General features: G+C 38.5%; 1 protein-coding gene across 1 annotated transcript; it reads left to right on the top strand.

Annotated features, from left to right (window-relative positions):
• Positions 1-451: 451 nt before the first annotated feature.
• RAVER1 (ribonucleoprotein, PTB binding 1) lies at positions 452-27,979 on the top strand. The gene is made up of 15 exons (XM_083353714.1): positions 452-684; positions 13,608-13,674; positions 15,974-16,443; positions 18,286-18,477; positions 18,942-19,071; positions 20,323-20,423; positions 20,912-20,998; positions 22,410-22,524; positions 23,292-23,521; positions 23,995-24,088; positions 24,360-24,502; positions 24,688-24,765; positions 25,229-25,354; positions 25,905-25,988; positions 26,099-27,979. The coding sequence occupies exons 1-15, from the start codon at positions 466-468 to the stop codon at positions 26,243-26,245; spliced, it is 2,283 nt and encodes a 760-aa protein (XP_083209840.1). The 5' UTR covers positions 452-465; the 3' UTR covers positions 26,246-27,979.

Raw genomic sequence — 27,979 nt, 5'->3', positions numbered from 1 at the left:
CTCGGACCCCTTTTCGCTGCTGCCCGGATTTCAATCAAACCTGCTAAGCAGCGGACACGCCTTCGGATTGGGCGGGATCGAGCGCCGAACTCTTTATTCCAGGGGGTCTTCAAACTTGGCCCTTTTAGGACTTGTGGACTTCAACTCCCAGAATTCCTCAGCCAGCAAAGCTGGCTGAGGAATTCTGGGAGTTGAAGTCCACAAGTCCTAAAAGGGCCAAGTTTGAAGACCCCTGCTTTATTCAGTACTGTGAAGAGTTAATTCCCACTCAAGCCTCTCATTGGACAACCCATCTAACGGCTGTCCGGGAGGTGGGCGGGGAACTCCAGGACCAATGGGAGCCTGGCATGATACTGACGCCATTCTTTCCAACCTCCCTCTGCCGGCGGTGTTAGCTTGTGTGGTGGAGGTGGAGGTGGTGTTGGAGGAGGAGGAGGAGGAGGAAGGGGGCAATTGCTTCCCAAGATGGCGGCGGTAGCGGCTTTTGGTGGGGTAGGTGACGGGGCAGCTGCCTCTTCTGGGTCGCTCTCAGGTCCAGATCCAGCCTCGGCCAACGCCCCTGAAGAGGTATTGCTGCCCTTGGAAGCGACCGAAATAGCCAGTCGCCTGGAAAGAAGCGCACGACAGTTCCGTAACCGACGCAAGGTGCTCATTCGCGGGCTGCCTGCCGATGTCGCCAACCAGGTAACCGAAGGGAAAGTGAATTGGGGCGTGGGGGGGGGGATGTTTGAAGGGGATCCGAGGCAACAAGCAGGTGAGAAGGTAAGGAAGAACGGCTGCTGCCGGCACTGATTCCTGATGGTACCGTACTGTCCTGACGTGGACGGAAAACAAAATAGACATATTTATTTTTTTTTTTGCGTTTTTTTTCCTTATTTCTCTGGAGCAGTTGTGAACTCTAAACTCACTTTGCTGTATTTAACTTACAGCTTCTGATAAGCCGCAATAAATGTGTGACTTTTTTTTTTAGCGTGTTGCAAATGTGTGTGTTGCTTTTATTATACGGGTTTAATTTAGGCTTGGCGGTGGATGTCTGTGTGCATGTGTGCTGGTTTCTTTTCAGTTTGGTTTTAATAAAAGCTATTTTGTGTTTCATGTAATTGATGTGGTCAGTGATAAAATCAGTGATCTTAGATCCAGCAATTCTTAGTTCTTGCCAGTATTATATAGTCTGTTTGCAAATCATGTCTGAGTTACTGCATACATGCAAACATATCTAAAAAAAACGTTTAAAAGGTGCAGTGCAAAATGTATTTGGTTATGGCATTTGAGAGTCCAAATATATGAATTAATCAAAACTTGTCTACAGTTATAGTTACTAATAATCACTGGTCAGTGATTGCAACTATGAATAGCTCACTTTTATATCTAGTTGGACTTTGTAAATGAACTGTGACACACCCACTCACACCCATTATACTTAGTATTTGTTTTTTTCCCCAGTTCTCTTTTCTTTTCTATGGCTCTATCCTCTAATTAAACAGCATGTGATGTATCTTCTGTGTGACCTTTTGTCCATATAACTGTGTAATAATAAATCTGCTGGCTTTTAGGGTAACAATAGACTATAGTTTTGGCAGCAAGCAAACTGATACATACCTGTTTTAACTGCTGCAGTCCAGAGAGTGGTAGAGAAATGTACTGCATTGCTTTTCATAGATACTTGAATGAGCCGAGATCACACAGTGAAGTTAAATCAGAAACAAAAGGAAGTAAAGAATTTACTAGACAAATGCTTATGCAGTACACTATATTATATGTTGCTGAAGGTTTTCTGTATGTACAATTAAACCAGTTGTGACAATCTTAACAAAAGACATGACACATGAAAGTACTTACTATACGGTAGTAGAAAATCACACAGGGAATGAGGAAAATAGAATACTGTAGAAGGAAGCAGTACATTTATAGCAGGTCATTTTGACAAAGAACCAGAGAATTTAAATGGTGCTTCAGTGGCCAGGAAATAAAGCAAATACATTATTTTAATAACTTATATTTGGTTATACATTTCAGTATACAATTTATGTGGAGTTCTCACAAGCAGCCAGTTAAAATTTTCCTCTGTAATAACTTTTTCCCCCCTTTTCAGCTAAGGAGATAGAACATCTTAAAACCTATATAAGGACAGCCAAAACCAAATATTGTATGGCTTAGAATTTTAAAAAGTAGACTGATTGAGAAATAAATAGACTCTTGAGATTCTACACAATCGTGTCAGAAGATTCCTAGCCCTTTCATTGAACTGAAATTGTAATGTCATGTGCTAGGATATCATCATCTATTTCGGGCTATTGGGAACAGCTGAGAACAAGAGGGTGGACCCAACCTTGTCAAGCAAAAGCAAATTTATAGCCCCTTTTTACGTATAGTGATAATCAGTAATATGGCTTGTTTGGTTTGGGCTTAGAATATATGTAAACAAGACAGTGATTTATAATTTACAACTTAGGGAATATTAAGAAGTTATATGGTTAGGGGAAAAACTGGCTTAAGATGAGCAAACCCAGTCATAGAATTTACCTTTACTTTTTAGAAGAGATCATAGCTTGCAAAAAGATGGTGCATCATGTTTAGAATAGAATAGAATAATAACTTTATTGGCAATTTGAATGTACACTAATCGGCATACATTAAAATGAATTTTTGTTGCATTCAGCTCTCAAAGGGTCACCACCACCACATTACATAAATATGACAAAAATAAATACAGAATTATACACATGCCCACATATATTATATGTCACAGAGAAACAACAGTATAGTTTGGGTTATGTATACATGTGCGTGGTAAGAAAAACGAATCTTGTGAGTTTACCAGAATACCAGGGAGTGAGCTTCCTATGATCTTCTCGGCTGTCCTTACCATTCTCTGTATGGACTTTCTATCTGAGGCACTGCTGCCACCAAACCAGATAGTGATGCAGTTTGTTAAAATGCTCTCAATCGTGCCTCTTTAAAAAGTGGCCAGGACAGAAGGAGAAAGATGTGCTTTCCTCATCCGATGCAGGAAATGCAGACGCTGGTTTGCACGCTTCACTAAGGATGATGTGTGGAGAGACCAATTCAGATTGTTAGTTATCTGCACCCCCAGATACTTAATACTGTTGACCACCTCTACAGCTGCATCCTTGATACTGAGTGGAATATTACAAACATAGGTAATTTCCAGTGCTTTCATGTTGATACTGAATAGCATAAAGGACAGCAATGAACCATTAGATCCTAACCACAGCAATTCTCTAGTGTTCTCCGTTAGCATTTTAAAAAAACCTAGAGGAGATCAACCCTGACTGTTCTTTAGAAGGCCAGATCCTGAAGTTGAAACTCAAATACTTTGGCCACCTAATGAGAAGGAAGGACTTGCTGGAGAAGAGTCTAATGCTGGGAAAGGTTGAGGGCAAGAGAAGAAGGGGACGACAGAGAATGAGCTGGCTGGATGGAGTCACTGAAGCAGTAGGCGTGAGCTTAAATGGACTCCAGAAGATGGTAGAGGACAGGAAGGCCTGGAGGAACGTTGTCCATGGGGTCGTGATGGGTCGGACACGAGTTCGCAACTAACAACAACAACAAAACAACCCATGGCTGTTATGTTTATTTGAAGGACTGGTATAACCTTGCAGAATACTTCCAGCATTGTTGCTTAATCTCCTAATATTTGAATCTTTTTCTTTAGTGAAGAGGGGGTTTGCAGCGGATTGCCATTGAAATGCAGTTTATGAATGATTGGATTGGCCTGTGGTATATTCACATAGTTTAGTATTAAGAAACACTGCAACTTTCCCTTTCTGTTCATTTTGTATGAATTCTGTTTCCCTCTCTTAGAGAGGCCTTCATGCTGAAAATAATATGTGGCTGCCTGGACACTAGTATTTTTCTCCTATGTTGTAAAAAAAAAACCCTTCTAATATACAAATATGTACTTAACAAAAGCCTGAAGTAGATTGCATACTAAATCAGTTGTAGGGAACTAGGTAAAGTGCTGATTTATTATATTTATCCTTTCTTTCAGAATGGCACTTAAACTAGCTACCCTTGTTTAATTTGTATTTGATTAATTGAAAGCATGTCTTTGTCTTCTAAATAAAGCATCAATTTTGTTTCATCCAGTCTGTTACTAGTTCAGGCTGTCTGTTATTAGTCCAGATACTGCTGTAGGACTGAACAGACTTCCTAGATTTCAATATTTGAGGGTTATAGCTACAAGTGGAAATGTAATGTTTGGATTCTAGTTTTACTCATTGAAAAATTAATAAGAGAGTCTTGTCAGTTTTCCAAAGTTCCAAGCTACATTCAGTCACCAGAAATATGAGAAATTGTGACATGATAGCCTTTTAATGCTACCATATCTTTATTTTAAATTTGTGTACCACTGGACAAAATCTGCAGTTTATACAGCAAATATTTAGAAGTGATGATAAAATGCTGGCAGTGTGAAAGTAGTATTATGAGAACTAATTAAAACATTGCTCATAGATAAAATGAATCAGTTTGGTCAAGTACAATATATCCATTTCTCTCCATCCTATAATCCCAACAGTCTCCACAGTTGGTTTCTAGAGAACGGTTCTGATATTGCCAGGATAAGAGAAAGAGTATAGCTTGGGCTGTGCTTTGTGCCAAGAAGATCCAGAGGTTTCAATCTGAAATTCTCAAAAGGGCTGTTAGTATAGAGCAGGGGTAGGCAACCTCGGCTCTTTTATGACTCATGGACTTCAACTCCCAGAATTCCTGAGCCAGTATGGCTGGCTCAGGAATTCTGGGAGTTGAAGTCCATGAGTCATAAAAGAGCCGAGGTTGTCTACCCCTGGTATAGAGGGACCACTAGTCTGTCTTGTTTTTAAAATATTATAAACGTTTCTACTTTTCAGACAAACCATGTAGTTATCCATTCTATGAAACGTATTATCAAAAAATACCCAGTGTAAAATCATTTTACTGCATTTCTATAACAGATTATGACAAATAAAAGTTGTATTCAGAAAATAAGAGAGGAATGTGTTGTAGCAACATGTGGTATCTAAACAAATTGTAGTTTACATTGTAGCTTTATGCTCTCTCTCTCTCAGGAAAAAAATAATCCAGATGGTATTGGTGTAAATTTAGAACTAGACCTGTTGAGTCATTCTTCTTTCCACATATAATATAGACCGAAGCCACTTTCCTTCCCCTCCCCTCCCTCCCCTCAGCAGGACCCCTGTGAAGTTGTCTTCTCCTTAGCTAACCTGAGGAGAAGCTGTATTGCTTGTAACTTTGCTGGGGGGAGGGGGAACAAAAGAAGTGGCAGACCACAAGGAAAACTGCACCCCTTTCCGGTGTGTACTCAAGGGCCCATCCTTCCCAGGTGGAAGGGACCCACCCATTGATGGCTGGTGTATGGGCCACGCCGGGGGCAACTCTCCTCTCGGGGGCTGCTGGTGAGGAGGGGGCCGCGGGAGGAGGCGGGTCTGGGGCAACGGCACGTGAGCCCACAGAGAGGGCTCTGAGTGCCCCCCTCTGGCACGCGTGCCATAGGTTCACCACCACTGCCCTATCCTGTCAGTAGACATTCACATCACTCCCTTTTTCTTCACTCACCAGCCACCGCCATTAAGAGATTTGGTTATTTGGTTATATTTGGTTCCAAAGCAGTCAGTTACTGCTCTCCTGTCAGGCTTTGCCACCAACTGATTGGGGACAGGACCAAAGGGGAGGCAGGAAAGAGGGCGAGGATATGGTCCTTCCTTTTGCCAGTATACAAGTTTCTAGTCAGAACGTGTAGTGGCACTGAAGTGGCCACAACTTTGCTAAATTTCAGTCTTACAGTAATTGTGAGTCCAGTATTTTGGACACAATCTGTAAGTTAGCCCATTTGAGGTATGTTGACTCAAAAATTGTTGCTCTTATGGCACGAGTGTCAAACTCGCCACATCACGTGACGTGTCGCGACATATCGTGACTCTTTTTGCATTGTCAGCAATGGGGTGGGCACGGCTTCAGTATGATGAAACCGGCCGATGGGCCGGCAGTTTGACACCCCTGCTCTATGGTGTCTAATTGAAGGCTACAATATCTCAAACAGACTCAAGAGTTTCAGTAGTATATAAATAATTTTTACAGTTATATGGACAAAAAGTGTTAGATGATGCTTTTGTTTCTGGTTTAATTTTAAAACATAAACGTTTGTGTACTTCTTAAGATATAAGAGCCAGTTTGTTATTGTTAAGCACATTGGTTTGTGCTTAGATTGTAAGCCGCCCTGAGTCTTTGGAGAAGGGCGGGATAGGTAAATGGAATTAAAATAAAATAAAATAAGTTTGTTCTAGAAGTTAAGGCACAGGCTAGACCAGGGGTGTGAAACTGCTGGCCCGTGGGCCAGACGTGTCACGATGAAACCGCGCTCGCCCCATTGCCGGGCAATGGGGAAAAAGTTCCAATACGTCACACAACGTCACGAGTTTGACATGTCTGGGCTAAACACTGGAAGCCTGTCTAGTCCCACCTTAGGCATGAAAACCATCTGGGTGACTTTGGACCAGTCACATACACTCAGTCCAGTCTATTTTAGAGGATTCTTGTTGTGGAGAAAATAGGAGGAAGAAAGAATATTAGGAATGTTTGTTGTCTTGGATTATTTATAGAAATAAAAGGATAAAAATAAATATGCAACTAATTACATTCTCAAATGTGTTATAACTTCATTTGTATGCCACCTGTTCATGATACTTGGATTTGCTGTGTGAAATCTGTTGGTATAGCAATTACATTAAATAATGGATAATAAATTAATCTCTAAGATCCTTAAAAAGTCTGTTTGTGTTGGTATTTCTCATGGTATTTCAGTTTGTGTGACATGATAGGCATACTTATGAATTCTCTATCTCTCTTTTTTTAAAGAAATCTCCATAATTTTAGCAGAATCATTGGAAAGTTTGAGGAAACCATATTGCTGTGGAGAATATTAGAAAACAACGCAAACTCTTTGGCTTTTATCAAGAACAGATTATTAACCGTTTTAATCTAAGATAATATATTATTAAACATTGTGATAAGTGTTGATTAAATTGATGAGAAAACTGAGTAGAACAGGTGAGAAAATCTTAACCTAGGCAGGTTTAGGTTTGTTAAGAAGTGGCTATGTGTACGTGAGTGGTTATATAGCAATCTAATAGACAACTTTTAGGAACTGGGTCTAAAAGAAAGAGAAAAATGAATGCCTGGTCAAAGCCATAATTGCTAAATAAGGAAGTAGAAAAATTCAAAAACAGAATAGATGTGATGCGAAACAGGTGATGTTTGGTTAAAGCCAAGATAATTTATTTAAACTCCCAAATATTGATTTGGATAAAAGATATTGAAAAGATGAAGGGAACATAATTTGATAAGAATTTTTATTGTGAGGAATATCTTCTGTAGTTTATCTTATGAAATGCAGAATTCTGCACGTGTCTGCCTTGAGATGTTGTAAAAGGGCAAGTAAACCAAACTATGTTGATAATGACTAGTGAACCTTTGGGGGAAAATGCAGGAGAAAACATATTGGGAATACTGTACAAACTTAATTTGTAGTGATGTAAGGCTTTTTAAAAGGGACGCGGTAGCTCAGTGGGTTAGGACACTGAGCTTGTCGATCAGAAGGTCGGCAGTTTGGCGGGTCGAATCCCGAGTGCCGCGTAACAGAGTGAGCGCCTGTTACACGTCCCAGCTTCTGCCAACCTAGCAGTTCGAAAGCACGTAAAAATGCAAGTAGAAAAATAGGGACCACTACGGTGGGAAGGTAACAGCGTTCCGTGCGCCTTGGCGTCTAGTCATGCCGGCCACATGACCACGGAGACGTCCTCGGACAAGCGCTGGCTCTTCGGCTTTGAAACAGAGATGAGCACCGGCCCCTAGAGTCGGAAACGACTAGCATGCATGTGCGGGGGAACCTTTACCTTTACCTTAAGGCTTTTTAAAAAGTATTCCTCTTTGGTGCAAAATATAGATTACCTTGGCTCAGAATACTGGAATTTTTGTCTACTTAAAGCTGGCAAGTTAGTCTTTAAATGGTAAGTGTACTAATGTGTTACTTTCCGCAGTGGCTTTAATTCTTCTACATTCTCTGGCCTAGAAACCAGGAGATTGTGATTGTCCAGCCTTAGGCCTGAAAACCAGCTGGGTGACCTTGGAACAATCGCACTTTCTCAACCAACTCACTTCACAGAGTTGTTGTGGGGAAAATAAGAAAGAGGAGGGAGTATTAGATATGTTTGCTGCCTTGAGTTGTTGATATAATTAATAGAAGCAGGATATAAATAAAAATTCAAGGGTTTAATTAAGTGACAATCTATGGCCAAAGGAAGGATGGAAGTAGACATGAACCTCTGCCGTCTCTATAAAGGATATCTGGAGGTTCTGCAGGCATCTGTCAGATTGCTTTTTCTTGTATATCAGAAGGACTTTTAAGAAAGTAATCATTGAAGGTCTACTATAGGCAAGCTTTCTATGAATTCATTGCACTTTAAAAAAAACAAACTTGCGATACTTGAAAAGACTTAACAGTTTGGTTTTCTTTTGGTGAAAGCTTTTATGAAATGTGCATCTTATACCTTAATAAAACTGCAGTTATTCCATTTTCTCCAACATTAATTATTGCTGCATAAGACTATATCTCAAGGGATTTGGTAGTTCTACATACTTTTTTGAATACTATCCTTTATCCGGCTTCCTAAGTTTAATAAGAATCTTTTATAAGATTCATATTAATTTTCATATGTAACTCTCTTAAAATACAGTGTCCACTATTTGCTACTTTATTTTCTATGCATTTTGTGCATAGATACTCTTGTGAGATGATCCTTCCTAAAAAGAAAATTTAAATTGAAAAATGGACTTTTTTTTAAATGTTGCAGCCAGATACAAAATGTATAGTTTTCAGAAAAATAACAAAGTTGTAAAATAATATTTCTGTACTTTGAAATTAAACTTGAGCTATGATGTAAATAAAATATATATCCTGATAGTATGAAAGGGGAAAGGCTGTCTTGAAACTCGAACTTCTCATTTAGAGTCCTGATATAGCTCTTTTTGTCTGAAGCATTCATTAGACTCATGTTTTCATAATGTTTATCATAATGTATTCCAATACAAAAGGAGCTCATGTAAACTGGAATATGAAACCCACTTTCTTGCTAAGTCACCAGTGTTCAGATTTTGTGATAACATAAATAACGTCAAGTATGATTTTCTGAATATAGATTGCTGGAGTGTAACTGCATTAGGTCATATTCTTTGCATGCCAGTCGTTGCAGCTCTGACCATATTTTTTTCCCCAGGAAAAGCTGTGGGGGGAAAAGAGCAGTTGAAAGCTCTGTATAGCTACTGCCATGTTAACAGTGTTGTGTTCAAAAGATTGGTAATGTGACTGATTACTGTGGAGCATTCTATGTTCCTCTTTTTGTAAAGGTAAAGGTTCCCCCGCACATGTGTGCTAGTCGTTTCCAACTCTAGGGGCTGGTGCTCATCTCCGTTTCAAAGCTGAAGAGCCAGCGCTTTTCCGAGGATGTCTCCGTGGTCATGTGGCCGGCATGACTAGACGCCAAGGCGCACGGAACGCTGTTACCTTCCCACCATAGTGGTCCCTATTTTTCTACTTACATTTTTACGTGCTTTCGAACTGCTAGGTTGGCAGAAGCTGGGACTAGAAACAGGCACTCACTCTGTTACGCGGATTCAACCCGCCAAACTGCCGACCATCTGATCGACAAGCGCAGTGTCCTAACCCACTGAGCCACCGCGTCCCTTTTTGTACATCTGTTAAATTATCTTTGTTCTCAGTTGCCTTAATAGTCTTCACTCAAAGCTTTGTAGGGGTTCTTGATACCTCTCATTTGAAACTTGCATAAAACACACTTGTGTCAGTTATTGCCAAATACCTAGAATTTTCCTCTGTTGTAAAAGCTTCTAAATATTATTGAATGTCCCATTCTTACTATAAGGAAGAACTACAGCAAAATAGCATAAGCATATTTTAGTGAACATTCAGTGCACAAGATACAAGCACAGACCATTCTGTTTCAGAACTAAGAGATTTAACAATAATTATGCTGTTTGAAATACTGTATATTATCCAAATGTGCTGGTTTATCTTTTAGGAATTGATATTACACAATTGTGAATGGGAACTGCTTAATTATGACCAAAGATTAGATGTACATTAAAGTGGGAAAATTGTACTTTCTGCTTTTGAATTGGCTAATGGCCTTCTGTTTCAAGATTGAAATTTGAAAACTCATACAGGAACCAGCTCAGTGGGAGAAGCTACAGCATTTCTGCACATTGTAAAAGTTCTGTCCTTTGGCTCTCTTTTAAAGTATTTCTGAATCACAGTATTTCTTCGAACCTTAACCAAATAAGTTAAAAGCAGCTTTTCCATAATAGTCATACTAAAGTAGAGTTATTTACAAATTCTAGACCAGGCGTCCCAAAACTACCGATCCATGGACCAGTACCGGGCCGCGGCATGCCAGCAACCGGGGCCACACAAAAAAGCAAAGCCCCATCCATGGGATGCAGGCAGCACACAAAACCATGCACCTCTTGGTTCCCAGAAGGTTGGGGACCTCTGTTCTAGACAATGCAGCGAAGCAACTTTTGATTTTAAAACAGATCCCAAGAGAAATATCAATTTACAGTTCCACTATTTGATTTATATTGATGTTATTCTACATGCCATATAAACGTATTAACTAATAATAAGAAAAAATACAATATTAATCACATATGCTGAACATTTATTAATGTCAATGACTAGGCTTGATCTGAGCTGAAGAGATTTGCTTGTAAGTTTGAAATTAAAGCTGAACTAAAACTAACTCTTCAGAATAGGATTAAAGTAAACAAATTGAAAATAGGTGAAATTAGAATTGTCTGCTATTCTATAACAATTACTAATTTAAACCAAAAAGATTTAGATATTTTTAATTTAAAGGATAAAAAAACCCTCTGTGATAAAACATCCTATTTTAATTTCTGCCCAGTATTGAGGATCATATTTATATCTATATAATATAGTGGTTCTCATTGTCAAAAAATAGAATCAAGTTTTATGGGAAATTTTTATAAATTATCCAATATTCCATTTCAACAACTAGTTGGTAAAATTTGACCCTGTGATAGGTTTTTAATGTTTGCTTGGGATCTCTTAATTTCTAAGTTCTGTTGCTTTCTTCTCTAGTGTCGCAAAGTTGATTCTAGATTTGCCTTTAATTGTATTTGTTTTTCCAAAAGCACAAATAACATTGTGTCCCCCAGGGTTGTGTTAATCTTATGCTAGAGGAATGCACTGTTGTTTCAAATTTTCTGTAGGAGGCATATTTCAATCAGGTTTCTCAAATGTACATTTATGGAGTAGACTTCCCTTTGAAGCATTTTTTCCCTGTGTCTGGGATATGGAGAAGAATCAACTTTTGCAGAAATATGGGGAATATGATCTTGAGTGAGTCCCATTTGGTATGTGCTTGAATTGTACAGTTTAAAGTTCATAAACTATCTGAGCAGAAAAGTGTAGCAAGTAAAGATATGGCAAAACACCTGCTGATTGTATAATTTAGTAAATAAATGCAGGTTGCAATATCATCTGCAGATGAATGCTTAGTTCTGACTATATTCATGTCTCAAGTAATATGTCACAATTGGTGGCTTGTGTGTTAGCGTATTTTTTTCAACAAAAACTGAATTATAGTTTCTAATACTTGACTATAGTCAACTCCTCCCCACCCCCACCCACCCACCCCCGTAATCCCCAAATCACCAACTTTAATGATATAGGATTTTGTGGTTACTAAGTGGAAAATGAAACACTTACATTTGCAGTACCATTTCATGTATAAGTGCTTTATCAGATCTGGGCTGGGAAAAAACATGACAGCAAAGAGATATAGGAAACAACAACTATTTGCTAGCGGTAGCTGAAGTTCTGTAATACTAGAGTCCTGTATACAAAGGTATACGGTAACTACAGTTACCAATTGTTATTCCTGAATGGTAACAGTTATTCTACTGATTAAAAAAAACTCAGTGCCCTGAAGGGTGAAGAAATGTATAGTGATTGTGTGTAGGTCAGGGGTGTTAAACTGCCGGCCCACGGGCCGGATGTGTCATGCCGAAACTGCGCCCACCCCATTGCCAGCAATGGAAAAAAAGTTGCGACACATGTGACGTTGCGAATTTGACACCCCTGATGTAGGTACTACCTTGTAATGTCCTTGTTCATGATCAAATTGAGTTTACACTTTTTGTAAGGGGTTAATGCTTGCTTTATGCTTATCTTCCTTACGTTTTCCTCATTTCATTTAGTACTAGACAATCCTGTAACACACTCACTCACCCTTTGAGAAAAAGGTAGTACAGTCTGTGACCAGAATGAACATTGTATTTTAGGCTTTTTCCCCCCCAATGATGTACACAATCATCTAAGAACAGTATGTATCATAAATAGAAAAAATAATTCTAATGGCAAACAAACTTCTGTAATAAGTCAGTATTTACTTACCTAAACCGGTAAAGAGGATGACCACAGACAGGCAAAAAAATAGTGGGAATGGGAAAGACTTCCAACTTCCTGTCAGATTCACTATTGACTTTGCTTGTGGGAAGGTAGCAGGGGATGTCGAAAATCACAGTCATATAACCGCAAGGACACTGCAGCAGTCACAGTAAATAAAACTGGTCTGAACATCATGGAAATTTCAATTTCACAAGAGTAATGAGTCCAAGATTTATTATGCATTCTTTAAATTAGTGGATTTTAGATAACTTGATATAATTCAATGTTTGGACTAACCTAAGGGGATAAACAGACAAACACAATGATAGTTTTAATAGTATATAAAAGATAGAACTGTGTGTCTGTATCTGTTCTAGAAGCTAACAAATTTTGATTTGTCTGACATAAATAAATTCCAGTTTCGTGATGATACAGAAATGGTTTGTGGTTTCCTTTTATACCTTCACAGTAAAAATAAACTTGAAACAATTGACCCTTGTAGTTTGGTTTGTGATCAGTTCATTTTATTTGTTTAGTATTTAATGTCAAATTATTAACAAAATATTGGTCAATTTGCATTTGAGTTTAATATTTACTTACATTATCTTAAAATATAATAGAATGATTAAAACAACTTCTTTTATAGCACATTTATTTGCTTTAGACATTGAGAATCCTAAAAACAAACGTCTATGTGATGGCTGAGTCAGTAGTAAAATGCAGTCATAATTTCAACTTTGATCTAAATTGATAAAAAAATATAATTTCCCTCAGGTGTAGTGCTCTCTTTAATAAGAGATTATTAACACATTTATGACTATTTGAATCACTGTGCTCTGTTAATCATTGTTTATCCAAATCTGTATGTATTTGGAAATAATCATTGTTCAAAGCACTGATTATGCTTTCACATAATTTCTGTTAAAATTGTGGCTATCATTCTCTGACATTTACTATAAATATGTTCGCAATAGTGCTCTGACTTGCAATTGTTCTGTAGATTTTTGAAAAGGGAGTGGAGTGATGTCAGGAAGTCATTTAATTGAAAATAAGCAATTCTTTCATGTTTTTGCCTCTGATTTATTTTGTTAATTTTATGCAGGAAATTCATGAACTTTTGAGTGATTATGAACTTAAGTACTGTTTTGTGGACAAATACAAAGGAACTGGTGAGTAAAATTGCATTTATAAAGTGCTTTGCTATGAATTGAGGGTGGGCTTTGTGTAACGCTTGATGGAGATGTAACAGTACTTGATGGACTCGCTTCTACTTCCTTAAATTCAAAAAGTAAATTCAGAACTAAAGCCCAATGTTAATGGGGAAAGGCTTGTCTAATATTTCATTTTTCTTGCTTGCGTATACTAATGTGATCATCTTGTGGTGGTGTGTTTTAGTCTTATTGTCTGATTGTGATTTGTCTGAGATGGTATAGGTTCTCCTGCTTGAATGGAGAGCTGGACTAGAAGACCTACAAGGTCCCTTCCAGCTCCTCTCCTCTCCTCTCCTCTCCTCTCCTCTCCTCTCCTCTCCTCTCCTCTCCTCTCCTCTCCTCTCCTCCTCTCCTCTCCTCTCCTCTCCTCTCCTCTCCTCTCCTCTCCTCTCCTCTCTTAATTAATGAACCTTTATTGTCAAAGTACAACCATGTATACATTGAGATTAGCTGAGCCTTCCTTCGTCCTTCCCTTCCCTTCCCTTCCCTTCCCTTCCCTTCCCTTCCCTTCCCTTCCCTTCCCTTCCCTTCCCTTCCCTTCCCTTCTCTTCTCTTCTCTTCTCTTCTCTTCTCTTCTCTTCTCTTCTCTTCTCTTCTCTTCTCTTCTCTTCTCCAGTTATGAACATTGAAACCTGTTTGAGGTGGCAGTTGGAAAATTAGGAGCCAAAATGCTTTGAGGTCTTGTATGCTCAGTATGGAAAATATATTTGCTATAGAGTCTAGTATTTGTATGCATTAGAATATTTTCACAAACAGGGCTTGCGGCCAGCTCAAAAATTTGTTCCAATATTGTTGGGTCATTCGTTCCATTCTAACACTGGATTAGAATGTCATGGATAATATACCTGAATCTTACCATCCTAAAACAGAATACCCTATTGTTGAAATGGAGGATTTTAACAGCAGTTGCATTATGTTAAAAATTAGCTATTGGTAGTGGAATAGTATTTTTTAATATTGTCTGCTGTGCTCTCCCTAAAATTGAAAAAAACTACTGTGGTAAAGGAATGTTGTATTCTGCATTAATTTTTATCACTAAATTTAAAAAGCACTGTTCTCCCTCTCTGAAGCTGATTTATTTTGATACATTAAAATATTAGTTAGATCAGTGTAAAGCACGAATGCATGCATTTTCTGATAAAAAAAGTTTACTTGGTTATGACAAGCATTGAGGTACAGGGTAGGAACAAGCTATCAGTAGCCCCTGTCAGCTACTTTTTTCGTCTACTTGCACTGCATTGGGATGCAGTTTCTGAGGTTAGTATTCTCAAAGAGCCTGTCTTTTGCCTTTCTGTAGATAAATTTAAAACTGCTTGATGGATATTTTCTTCCCAAAATAACAAAATATATATCTAGCTCTAAGGAAACTTCAGATTAAGATTCCTAATTTGTTGGCGTCCATAATTCTGTATCAATCAAAAACAAAATGTTGTACTGGAAATGTGCTTCAGATATGTTTAATATGGCAAATACATTATTGAAAGGTGCACAGGACGATGAGCAGAGCCTTGTCTCACTGGATTTTCATGATCCTAATTTTTTTTCCTTTGAAGTGCCTTCAAAATCCAGTATAAAGATAAACAATAGAGGAAAAAACATGTATTTTTGCTTATATCAGAAAGGTCTTTGATAGAATAACTTGTAGGAAGTGAAGAATTTGACATCTGTGAATTAAAAAAAAAACACATTCTCTTATACATTGGCATTCTTCTCCTTTGAAAACTAGGGAAACATAAAGTGCTAGGAGAGAAGGAGAGAAAACAATCTTTAAAAATCCATGCCTAGCATAGTACAATGCTGACAGTTGATTTATGTTGTTGGTGTTTCTTTATTTTACAAAATAACAAGTATAAGGACAAGTCTTTACAAGAAGGCTACAGTCTGAAGTTATAAAATAGAGGCGGCAGATGAAAGTTCTCTAACACAGTTGTCTTCTTGACATGAATCTGACCTTATTAGTATCTGATCCTTTACACTACCCTCATTTTCATAATCATGGAGAAGAGAATATAAGTATAAATAAAGAACTAGGGGGAGGGGGGGGGAAGAAAAAAGAAGCCATGCCTGACAACTTTCTAAAGGTATTTATTGTAACAGCCAGTATAGAAACACAAAGTGAATTTTTTCTGACTAGTTGACCAAGACCATTTTTTTATAATTCTGTAAATGTTCTGTCAGAAATCATTAAGAGAACTGTGCTTATATGTTTGCTGTGGAGCATTTTGCCAATTGCCTTTATATCTCCCTTTTCTTGTAGCTTTCGTCACCTTATTGAATGGGGAACAGGCAGAATCGGCCATTAAGAAATTTCACTTGAGCAAGCTACGAGACAAGGAGATTACAGTACAACTACAACCCACAGATGCCCTCTTATGCATTGCCAATCTGCCCCACCTTTACACACAGCAGCAGTTTGAAGACCTGGTCCGACCATTTGGGAACTTAGAGCGTTGCTTCTTGGTATACAGTGAGAAAAGGGGACACTCGAAAGGTTATGGTTTTGTGGAATACATGAAAAAGGATTCAGCAGCCAGAGCAAAGTCTGACCTATTGGGCAAACAGCTGGGAACACGGACCCTGTATGTTCATTGGACAGATGTCAACCAATTGACTCTAGACCTTATTCACTCAAAATGCTTATGTGTAGATAAATTGCCCCACAGTTATAATGATCTTGAAGAACTGAGGCAAACCTTCTCTGCCATTTGTCCTCCAACATTCTGTCAGGTAAGGATCTTAATCCTGGGGGAAAATAGGCTGCTTTTCCGGTGTCTACTATTGCAAGAACTGCACATAACTAGCTGACTCTCCACTATGTAGATCTCCTTTTCCCAAGTTGCTAGGTTGTCTGGCCTATCCCTTGTCAAGCTGTAATTAAATATGGATTGCTCTTACGAATGCAACAGAATGTACACCCTGTACAGTAAGGAAGCTAGCTTTTTCTCCTTGTCCCAATTTCTTAAACATCTGGAATTTTCTAAGCTTAAAGAACATGCACATTTCTCAATATTAATAATTGAAAGTCTTTCTGCTCTAAATTTAGTGAGGACAGTTTACAAACTTCTTTCATGCAATTTGTGGAAACTTCCATTGCTTTATCAGATTTTGGCAGCAGTTTGTACAAGAATCAACAAAGAAATATGCATAATTTTCATGGAGAATATCTATTTGGTCACCAAGAGTTGGCAATGGCTTGTTGGCACGTAATTTAATTTAATGCACATTTATAGAATAACACTAAAAAGGGCCTGATATAATTTAAAGATCCCCACCTCAAAATCACCTTCTATATGTCAGGCCTGATATGTTTTTCAATGTTAAGAGGAGCCCAAAAATCGCATGCCTTTGAGGTCCAACAGAACATATTAATATATGGGCAGGAGAGGTACATGTTAATGGATGGTTGTATTTCATAGAAGCCTAGTTGAGTGACTGTGGAAATTATAATTCCTTACACCTTCCAGTTCTTAGCATTTGCCTCCCCTTTTAAGGATTTCACCAAACAGTAGTTAGAAATGAATCCTTAAACCAGACATGTCAAACTTGTGACGTCATGTGATGTTGCGCAACATATTGGGACGGTTTTGCCATTGCCGGCAATGGGGTGGACGCAGCTTCCACATGACACATCTGGCCCGCGGGCCAGCAGTTTGACACCCCTGCCTTAAACAGATTCATTTTTGAAGGATGCCATGGATTCTGCAGTTTTGTTTCCCTTTAATTGGTTTATATTTGCCAAGCAACTTTTGAACAGATAATGTTATTGGGGTTACCCTGTGGTCACCTAATAATAACAATATGGACAAAATCTGCTACATAAATAACCTGACTAGGGATGAACTTACATGTTATGTCATAAACCATGGTTTACAAGTCACATAACATGAGCCAGAATGAAAAGCCACTGTTTATTTGAATGACTGGTACAAAACATTCTGGTTGCATTATTGTTGGTATGAATGTTCAATAAAAAACTATTGGAGATTTTGCTTAGGCACTTACGTATAAAAAGATAAGCATTTTTTAATGTGCATAATGCTTCCATTGACACAGCACTTAAATTGGTTATAGCCCTTGTGTAATTTCAGTAGCAAATTTAAAAAAAAACCAAAGGTGAAAAAGGTGAAAGACACAGTAGTCTAGTTCAGATGCAATTTCATTTCTTTGCAATGTTTTGCTTAATATTTTATTTAAACAAAATACATGTCTTCTGGGGAATGTTCTGATTGCACTAGAGATTTTTGCAGTGAGGAAGAAGTCAGTTGCAAAACCCAAAAGACAGGAAAGTCTGACTTATCTCTCTAGCCTCCATTTTTCAGAACATATGGTTTTTTATATTTATATTAATTTTATTTATATTCAACTGTCTGATCCTCTGGCTGGGTGCAGACAGTGTGCTCAGCCAAAAACAAAGTAATGTAAACAATATTATAGCTTAATGAAACATGTAAAGTAAGCCCATTTATATTTCCCAACTAATTCAGGAAGACTTGCCGATTCCATTTAAAACATGAAGTAACTACGTAGGTCATTTTCATAGCGCTGTTTCCCCCCTCCCCTTTCACACAGCTGGCATGTGGTCAGGATGGGCAGCTGAAAGGCTTTGCAGTCCTGGAATATGAGTCAACTGAGATAGCAGAGATGGTTCAGCAGGCTACCAATGGCTTTCTACTTGCTGGGAACCACATCAGAGTCTCTTTCTGTGCTCCGGGCCCTCCTGGACGAAGTATGCTAGCTGCTCTGATAGCTGCCCAGGCAACAGTAAGTCTCAGCTTGCAGTACTGATTCTTGTTTATAATTTGTCTCTTGCTAATCAATGCCATATGTCACGCACTGTTATTTTAATAATTTCATTTGGCCTGGAGCAAGCTATGCATCTTGGTGAATGACATACCATTGTAGTTTAACAAACACTCCTTTCCATCACTTGTCTTTTAGTCTTTATAGATGTCATCTGTATTATCCAATATTTTGATTACCATATTTCCAGTCACCCTGCAAGAGGTAACACAAAATACCGGTATATCTTGCAGGAACTAGAAGTTTTTTCCATTGGTTAAAATAACAAAAAAAAATATGGACTAATGCTTCACATTGCTGTAATCATTAAACCCTCAACTTGCACATGGATGCCCTCTTCCTGCATATAAGAGCCACGAATGCTACATCTCTTTCTCTGTCAAAGAATCCAGATACCTTTTTGATTCTGCTGCTATCTTTTTCAGGCGCTTAACCGTGGGAAAGGGCTTCTACCTGAACCCAATCTTCTTCAGATTCTGAACAGCCTGGGGAATCCTTCATCTCTCCAACTCTTACTCAACCCCTTACTTCATGGAGCCCTTGGAGGAAAGCAAGGCAAGTTCAGATAAAGAATTCTGAGTCTGAAAGCTACTTCCGGGCTTGACCAATGTGATATTTAAAAGCTTCCAGCCTACAAGCCCATTGATAATACTTGACCTCCTCTCAATGTCTGAGTTAGAAGAGCAGTATGGTATAAATACTTCGTACTTAGAAGCTAGGCTTGGTTTCTGATGTTCTAAACCAGGGGTGTCAAACTGCCGGCCCATGGGCGGGTTACATCATGCAGAAGCCGCGCAAAAAAAGTTGCGATACATTGCAATGCATCATGTGATGCGGCGACTTTGACACCCGTTTTCTAAACCAGGGCTTTTCAACCTTTTCACCCATTGTACCACTTTTAGGATATGGCAGCATCTGAGTACCACCAGTCGCCTAGCAAGGTGTCAAAAACTTGATGACAAAAAAAAAGAAAAAAGTGATGAAGTACAGGTAGTCCTTGACTTACAACAGTTCGCTTAGTGACTGTTCAAAGTTACAATGGCACTGAATAAAGTGCCCCCCAAGCCACAGCCGAGCAAGACACCTGCCTGCCTGCCCAGCGGCGCTCTTCCTCCTGTCTGAGGTTTTCATTGTTGTGAGCATTTCTGTTGAGGATTGGGTGGGGGGGGGTGTTTTGTTTTTATTCCCCCCCTCTGCTAGGTGTTGCAGCAGGTTTTGGTCACTTCACATGACCCTGGGACAGTGTGACTGTCATAAATATGAATCAGTTGCCAAGCATCTGAATGTAAATCACAAGACCCTGGAGATCTTGGATGGTCGCGTACCACCTGCCAGGTGCGAATGTTCCACAGGTGGTACCCGTGCCACTGGTTGAAAAGCCCTGTTCTAAACTAACTAGTAACGTAGCTTAGAAAAGTGAAGCATGGGTTATGCGATAACAGCACTTTTGTGAAGCATTCCAGTCCTTCCTAGACTTAGTAGGTTAAGCTATTCTTTCTTCTAATGTATACGTTTTTCATTTTTTTAGACAAAGACAAAATATTAATAAAACTCTTTGTTAGGCTGCCCAGTGATTGTGCCAATCAATCAATGTGCTAATGCTATCAGGCAATAACATTAAGAGAAACATTTTGACAAAAAAAGCCCTTCAAATTCAGTCATCAAAAGCCCAATTCAATACGATACGAGCCTCCAATGAGTAAGAATTTCAAAATTTGTTTTATCTCATACTTTTTGCAATATTAGTAGGCTGCCCTGCCATTTTTCCCTAATAGGATGAATTAAACTATATTGATTTTCTTTCAGGAATCCTTGGAGCGCCACCAGCAGTATCTCTTCTAACCAACCCAGCTCTGTTCACAGCTCAACTTCAGCTGGCACTCCAGAATCAAACACAAGCACAGCAGGTGACTTGTTCTCCAAGGATACAAATAGAAAAAGAGTGTTAATTTTTTTGTCAAGGAATGATTGCTGTACATAGCTGCTTATCCCACCATTCAGATAAAACAAAATCAAGCACAGAATAGATCCTTTCTTTGTCTAAAGTGCTCGTGCATATGTGTGACTCAGTTCTTCCTCAGAGTTACTTTTGTAGTTGGAAGTACATTGTGTGTATGTGTGCATATAACCAAACTTTATAGTGGTCATTTAACCTTTCAAATCAAAGCAATCTAGTATATTCAGCAACTGGAACTACGTTTTGCTGTTAGTGTAGAATACAGCAGTTTGCATTATTGCATCTGGTGATAGAAATGTCCTTAGGCACTTGCATATAATGCATAGAAAAAGTGCAGTGTAAGCTTGGCTTTCTAACTATCTCTTTCTCAATAGCTTTCCTAGCTTTTAGTTATTTCTAAATTTCTTATTTCTGGTCTTTCTGTGCTTTCTGCTCCAGAAGGCATTTCTTGGAAACTTGCTCTTAGTCCAAAACCAGGTCTGGGCACAACTCCTGCAGAACAAGGAAAACCAGGCCATATTCCATGTGAGTGCAAGGCTTGGTCTCTGTGTGGAAATATGCTGATTGTGTGCACATGTGTGCAGTGTTTGTGCTCAGTGAAAGGTGCACTGCAGTGACTTATTTTCCAGCCTTTCTCATACCGTGTAGGATTAAGTAACTAGCATGTTTTCTTGCCATAACTTTGTGCAAGTCTTTAATACAAGCCCACTATGGATCCTCAGAAAGAAAAGGATGCTAAGGAGATCTTAATTCAGTATGTAGGTTTACTTTATTATCTGTGTATCTCTTTGAGTGCAGCTTTGTGTACTCAGAATTGGGTACTTTTTGATTCTGGAGATCATAGATTTTGTCCTGTCAGTTAGCTGAACCGATGAGACATTGTGTATTTTATAAATCATATACAAATAAGATCTAACTTCTATATATGGGCAGTTGTTTCAGAAAAATGTAGTATTTTTCCCCTTTCTTATTAAGGGATGAGAAGTTTTTTTTTAATTTCAGACATAAAAATATCTGACCTGTTTAATACATTTCTATTTCCAAGAGCCTTACAATTAATGGGATTAATCCAATTGGATTTAAGATGCATCTGTGTTTTTCTTCATATTCTAGCTTCCTTAGAAATTGACTGCTTCTGTGGGCTCATATTCTGTGTTTAGCACTTTGGGTTTTCAGAAATGGAATTTCTAGGTTTTGCCTACAATTATAAATAGAAGAAACCAGGGCAAATGCCTGATAAAATATGCAGTAGTTTGGGGTGAAATTGTAAGGAAGTTAATTAGCCTTTCCTCTTGTGGCTTTACATATGGATAATACTCTTGATATTGTACCTCAGTTACAAGAGGATTGCAAGGATACAGTTTTCAGTTTGCTTTGAGGTAGAAAACACCTATTGTAGCAATGGAAGGAAATGGCAATCAGAACTTTTGGAACTAACTTTGTGTGCCTGTCAAAAAATTGATTGGTACTGCAGTTCAGCCTTTCGAAGTAGTAGAAAAAGTGAGATGCTAAACTAACCACTTGTGCTGTGGAATCTTGTCCGTTTAGATCCCGTTTAAATCCTGTAATTTAGACTGTTAGTGGCAGCTAAACTCAGTCAAGGTCTTTCACTTTACAAAGGGATTAAAATTTTAAATGGATATATCAAAGTCATCAGGACACTTACTTCCTCCAAGTATTCTGTTTTTCAAAACTTGTAGAGACGTATTAACACTCCTCTGCCAGATGTTTTACATGATATCTAAGGATCCAGTTTCTGGCTCTCTCATAGACCATCCCAGGTCACTTGAAGTATACATGGCTATATTTCTTTCACTTAGTTCACCTTGCTTGACATTAGCTGCTTGTGGCAGGCTTATAGTTTGGTCTTGCATGTTTTTTTAGGCATGTATGTATCCTTTAATCTCAGTTGTTGAAGCCTCTGACTTGTTTGCAGAAACCTGGAATCTTGGGAGAGTCTCCTCATGGTTCCTTGCAGCACAATCCTATGGGGATGTCAAACCCTCCAGCTTCTCAGGCCGGAAATCAGTTATTAGGTGACATGTCCTCAGGTAAGTGCTTAGTTATAGATGCCCTAATAAGAAACCTTCCAATCTGTAGGCTTTAAGTAGGGGTTTCTAGTAGAAGTTGAGAAAGTGTTCTTGGATTCTCGATAAACAGAAAGATGTAGATTGCAGAAGATTCCTGCAGTCTCATAGCAAGCTGTTGGAATGCTTCATTTTCTCACTCAGCTAACTTTTCATTTGCCTAACTGAAAGAAAACTTATTTGAGTTGAGCAGATTGTGGTAAGATGTCCTTCAGATGGAAATTGATATTTTTGTTTTGATTTTTGCCCTGGATTTCAGTATAGCGCTTGCTGCTCTTCTCAGAAACTTGGTGAAAGTTCTATTGGTGGGAGTTCTATATCTGCTATAGTTCTGTAAATCCCTGCTCTTTCTGTCTCCCGACTGTCTGAAAAAGAATATTGTGCTGAGTACAGGTAGTAGACTACAAATACAAACAAACATTTATGGCACTTTTTTAGCCTTAAAAGGTGAATAGATTATGACTGGAAATATACTTTTATTTGTGGCCATGTAGAACTGAGGTTTTTCTATTACTTATATATCTGTATTGGCAAGCTGCCGAGGAATTCTTGAATAACCTTTGGAGCCTCTATTTCTAAAGATGTTTATTAAGACTGGGGGATATCAAGGTTTGCTATTAAGTGCTCCTTAAAATGCTGCCCATCAAATGGTGATCATTTGTTCAGTAAATAAACCTAATTCTGATAGCTAGCATTTGGATATACTCTTTACCGGATTCATGTTTTCCCAGGTGGTTCTTTGCCAGCTGATGTTTCCCCAGGACCTGTGAAATCTCCTGTCTTGCCATCTTTCCTGGGACCATTGGCAATGGAGAGGGAGAATGCTGCAATGGGAACTCAGGCACCCCAACTGACTTCACCTGGCCTACAGGGTCTCACTACTTCCATTTTGGGATCTATGATCAGTGGGCTTCAGAAACCCTCCGATAACAGATCAGACAATGGTCCTCATTTAGCTAATGTAAGTTGGGCCATGAAGTTTAACATTCAGCACCTGTCTATGTTAGTGAAACTCTGAGCATTTATTTAATGGTATAATTTTATCATTATTTATTGTAGTCATTTAGAAGTACGACAAACAAGAAACACTTTTTTTTGTGATAGAGCTCTTTGCCCAGTGCACTGGCTAATGCTCCCCTTTCCTTTTTATCCCTAATGCTTGCAGATCTAATTTCATTAAGGATTCTTTGCTTTATTTTGCTTTTATAGTTATGATGCTTGCAGACATTAAATTCTGAATGCAAAGTAACTACTTTCATGCAATAATTGATAGAGCTGGATTTAAAGGTAACTGCCTAGTTTTTTTAATTACTAAAAATTTGGAGATTTTATCTGCTGCTACTTAGGTAATTAAACCAGGGCCAGACTTAAGTGACTTGCCTTAACTGAAGTAAACTACATTCAGCAGTCCAGAACTTGCAATTTTCCTTTCAGGTTTCTCTCCTAGGAGAGCCGCCGAAAGACTTCAAGATTCCTCTCAATCCATATCTAAATCTGCACAGCCTTCTGCCTAGGAGTAAAGTTGGAGGTAAGCAGCAATTGGCAGGAAGGGTAACCAAGGGAAAATATTTCCTCCCCAATTAAAATCATGTTTAGCCAATATTTTTTTTAAAAAAGGTAGGAATTTTGGATGTGGCAGTTCCCAATTTTTGAAGGATGCCAAGTGGGAGAAGACTGTTCTGAAATAATACTTTCAACAGGGGTGCTTACCTTACATAGTACAAATGTTCTCCCATGTAGTCCTGCATTTAATTTAAAGGAATTGTAGTCTCATTGTTGCATATTCACTTTCCTTGCAGGTGGAAATAATAAAACATTCAGCCCGAAGTCTGGTGTACTTGGCAATGCTTCCAATCCTAGAATGCAGCAGGCATCCATGTCTGATCTTCTCCTGCCCTCATCTAGTCAATCAGAAGATAATTCTGCATTTGACTATCAGCCTGTGAGTATTAGTAAATTATTTGTGATTATCTAGGTTGGAAAAGGGGGAAGACACGTAGGCATGCATAGGTTTTTGCTTTTTATTGGTGAGCATATAAAATATTAGGTGAATGTTTCAGGGCCATACTTGTCTTAATGGTGGCAAAATTTTCTTCAAAAGATCTGTTCTCTCTCTTATTTCAAAAGGACTTGGTATCACGAACATATCCCCAGGCCAGAGAGACAGCATCCCAGCTAAGTGTATTTACACATAAGAAGCAAAAGGTAAAAATTAATTGAATGAAAACTGTCCACTAGTTAAAATGGACCAGATTTTAGGGAGCTCCTAAGAAGATGCCCATTTCTGTATCTGTTCCTTCTACTACACCTGTTCCTTGTGTAACCAAATGGCACCATTCTGTATATGAGGGGGAAATAGCAGCAGTATTGGCCAGAGATGTGCATAGATCTAACACCAATATGTGCATAATGATATATATTAGGAAATATTTAAGAGGAAGCCATTATTAGCTAGAATGGAGAAGGAGCAGAGGAATGGGTGAGAAGGAAAGTGTAAGGAGTACACTGGAAAAGTATTGATCAGGAACACAGCAAGAACGTTCCACTTTAAGTCCTGTGTCTGATTTCAGTCAGTGAAAATCAACAAGTTTGTACTTACATAATTCCTAAATATTGAAATATGAGAGTGTGCGTGCAAGCAGCTAAAACAACCCAATTTCTCTTTCAGGTCTCATCTCCTGGGTTTGAGCAAAGCCATCTAGGAGCTCCATTGCCCCCATTCTATGCAGGGTCGCCAACCTCATATTTCACAAGTGGCCTTCAAGCTGGACTCAGACAAAGCAACCTGAACAAAGTAATTTTTTTATCATTAAAGTACTTTGAAGTTCATGTACAAATTAACTTTGGATAGCTTTCAATATCATATTGCAGTTGTTTGCATATTGCTCCAAGGTTACTTCAAAACATCAGGACCACCCACCCAAAGTTTCTGTCTTATGCAGTTGTTTCTCTGGACAGCACAACGTTTGACTACCAGTTGCCTGGCTTGACAATAATCTGCTTGTCTTTGTGTTTACACCTGTCTTACAAAAACAGCTTCAAATACAACTAGTAAGGGATACAGTTGCTGTAAAAAGAAAGTATTCACACAGTGGAATATTTGATGTTAAGATTTGTTTAATTAGATCAAAAAGTTTGGCAGACTATTGTGAGATTGTGTGGGACAGCTGGAATCCAGACTACACATTTACTTATTTTTGTGTGCCTCCAGAATTGTTTCAGGGGACTTTCTCCAATAGCACCTATGCCTCTCTCCCCAACTTACATATACCTTACCTGAGCAAGGTGTCAGAAACCTTTCAGTGAAATCAAATGTTGGTTTGATTCTTTCCTTATCTTTCAAGGCTATTGGGATGCCACCAATGGGCACAGGAGAGAATACCCTTGGATTAGGACCAACTAGCCCTTCCCATAGTAGCTACTCAAAGGTGAGATGATTCAACCCAGAAAGAATTCTGAAACTTGGAGGTCCTCCTGAACTTGTCATTCCCCTGCCCTGCTCCTCTCCTTCCTTACTTTGTTTGTCCTTCTTTTGCAGACTCCCATTGGAGGCCAGAAGCGAGCTTTTTCTCACCTGCTACCCTCTCCAGAGCCTAGTCCAGAAGGCAGCTATATCGGCCAGCATTCTCAGGGCCTGGGAGGGCACTACGCAGACTCCTATTTAAAGCGAAAGAGGATATTTTAATCCATTTCTTAGTGAAGCACACTTCTTATCCTCCCTAGCCCCAGTGTGTACATTGTTTGTGAAAATATTTTTACTGTTTTATTTTAGTGTTTTTAAAATGCTTGTGTGTAAAAAAAAAACCACCATACCTTTATGCTTCTAAGACCATCTACAGTCTGTTGTGGACATTGAAGATGAGCCTTGGATGTTTGCTCCCAAAGAGCACTGCATTTTCCCAGGTGAAGCTATATGAACAAATATGTGATGCTTTGCCAAACTCTAGTCAGCTGGACCAAAATCATACTGGGTTTTTCCCACATTGCTTCTTACTCTACAATTCAGATTGGAGTCTTCTTCTTGAAAGAGCCATGCGTTCTAAAGAGATACAAGTTCCTGCCTTTAGACTCCTAACAAAGGCATGTGTCCTCTAGATGCTTTACAGTACAGTGGAGTGAATTGTGCTGAGGAAGGTGGTGATGCATGCTTTTTGTCCACTGGGAAACAAAGTTCCAAATAACTGCAGACTATCACATTCACACTCCTGGAGTATTCAGGTTGAACTGAGTCTTTATTTTTCTCTACAAGTTTTTTTTCATTGGTTTCTTTTTAAAGTATACGTCTATTTTGATTTTGTACATATTTGTAAATTCCCTTTTAAAAAAAATCTGGGCTTTTAGTTGCTTCTTATTATATTAGCTTAGAAACATTGGATCTTGGGAGTTACATCCAAGTCATCTTGAATAATGCTTTTTTTTTTCTTAAGTTACTGTCCTCTTAGGTGTAGTAGTTTTTAGTCTAGACCAATTTCTTTATGGGATACAAATGATTTTCTTCAGTGTGTTTTTTTTTCTATTTTGACCATTATCTTAATGCTAATCCTGTGATCTGATATATTTTAAACAAAACTTTTGTGGCCGGGACAATCTTTGGGCATTGCTTTCTAGAGTGACTTGTTTTCTTGCAATGACACTCCTTAGTGACACATCTGAATTTTTGATAGAATCCAGCTTTTTATATGGTAGTTGGAATCTTTATGCTGTGTTAAGGGAGGATAGATAGAAAGCACAACCTCCTCCAACCAGAGCGGTTTGGGCAAGATCCAGGTTTAAACTGTTAACAAAGAAGAGCCCAACCAGTTCCTTAAGCCAGTTTAGATTCAGGATAGGCAATATTGTCCACTCTCAGAGGAGACCTATATAGGGTTCATTTTGAGAGAGTGGGAGTCTGTGGCCTTCTCCCCAAGGGATCTACAGTTCTGCTTTGATATAATGAAGTATTTCTGTTTCATAAACATGCTACAATATTTCTACTATAGATACTGGCTGGTTTACTGTATTTGTCGCTGGATTTGAAATCCATCATCAGCGGGATACCAACTTTCTAAAGTAAAGCTATATTTATATCAAACTTCATCTGTTGCATTATTCATTGAGAATGTGCTACAAAATAATGCTTGGTTGAAAGAAACTTGTGCACCATATATGTATCTGGATCTAGAACTGCCTTACAAGAAAAATAATACATATGAATAGCGTTTTGTCAAATTTGTGCACACACACAAAAAGCAGACCTTTTTTTAACACCCCAGAGGTTGAAAAGAATATTAAATATCACTGGTGAATTTTATTTTATTTTTTGCTTTCTTGCAACTTGTCTGATGGATGGACTCATAATTTTCAACAGTAACAGTATTTCTGTTATTAAGGTATCTTTTGAGTTACATATATTAATAAAACTCATGTCTGCAACCTTCAA

This window comes from Vipera ursinii, assembly GCF_947247035.1.
Source record: "Vipera ursinii genome assembly, chromosome: 2".
In the NCBI taxonomy this organism is placed as follows: Eukaryota; Metazoa; Chordata; class Lepidosauria; order Squamata; family Viperidae; genus Vipera; species Vipera ursinii.
This window is presented reverse-complemented; position numbering and strand designations above follow the sequence as displayed.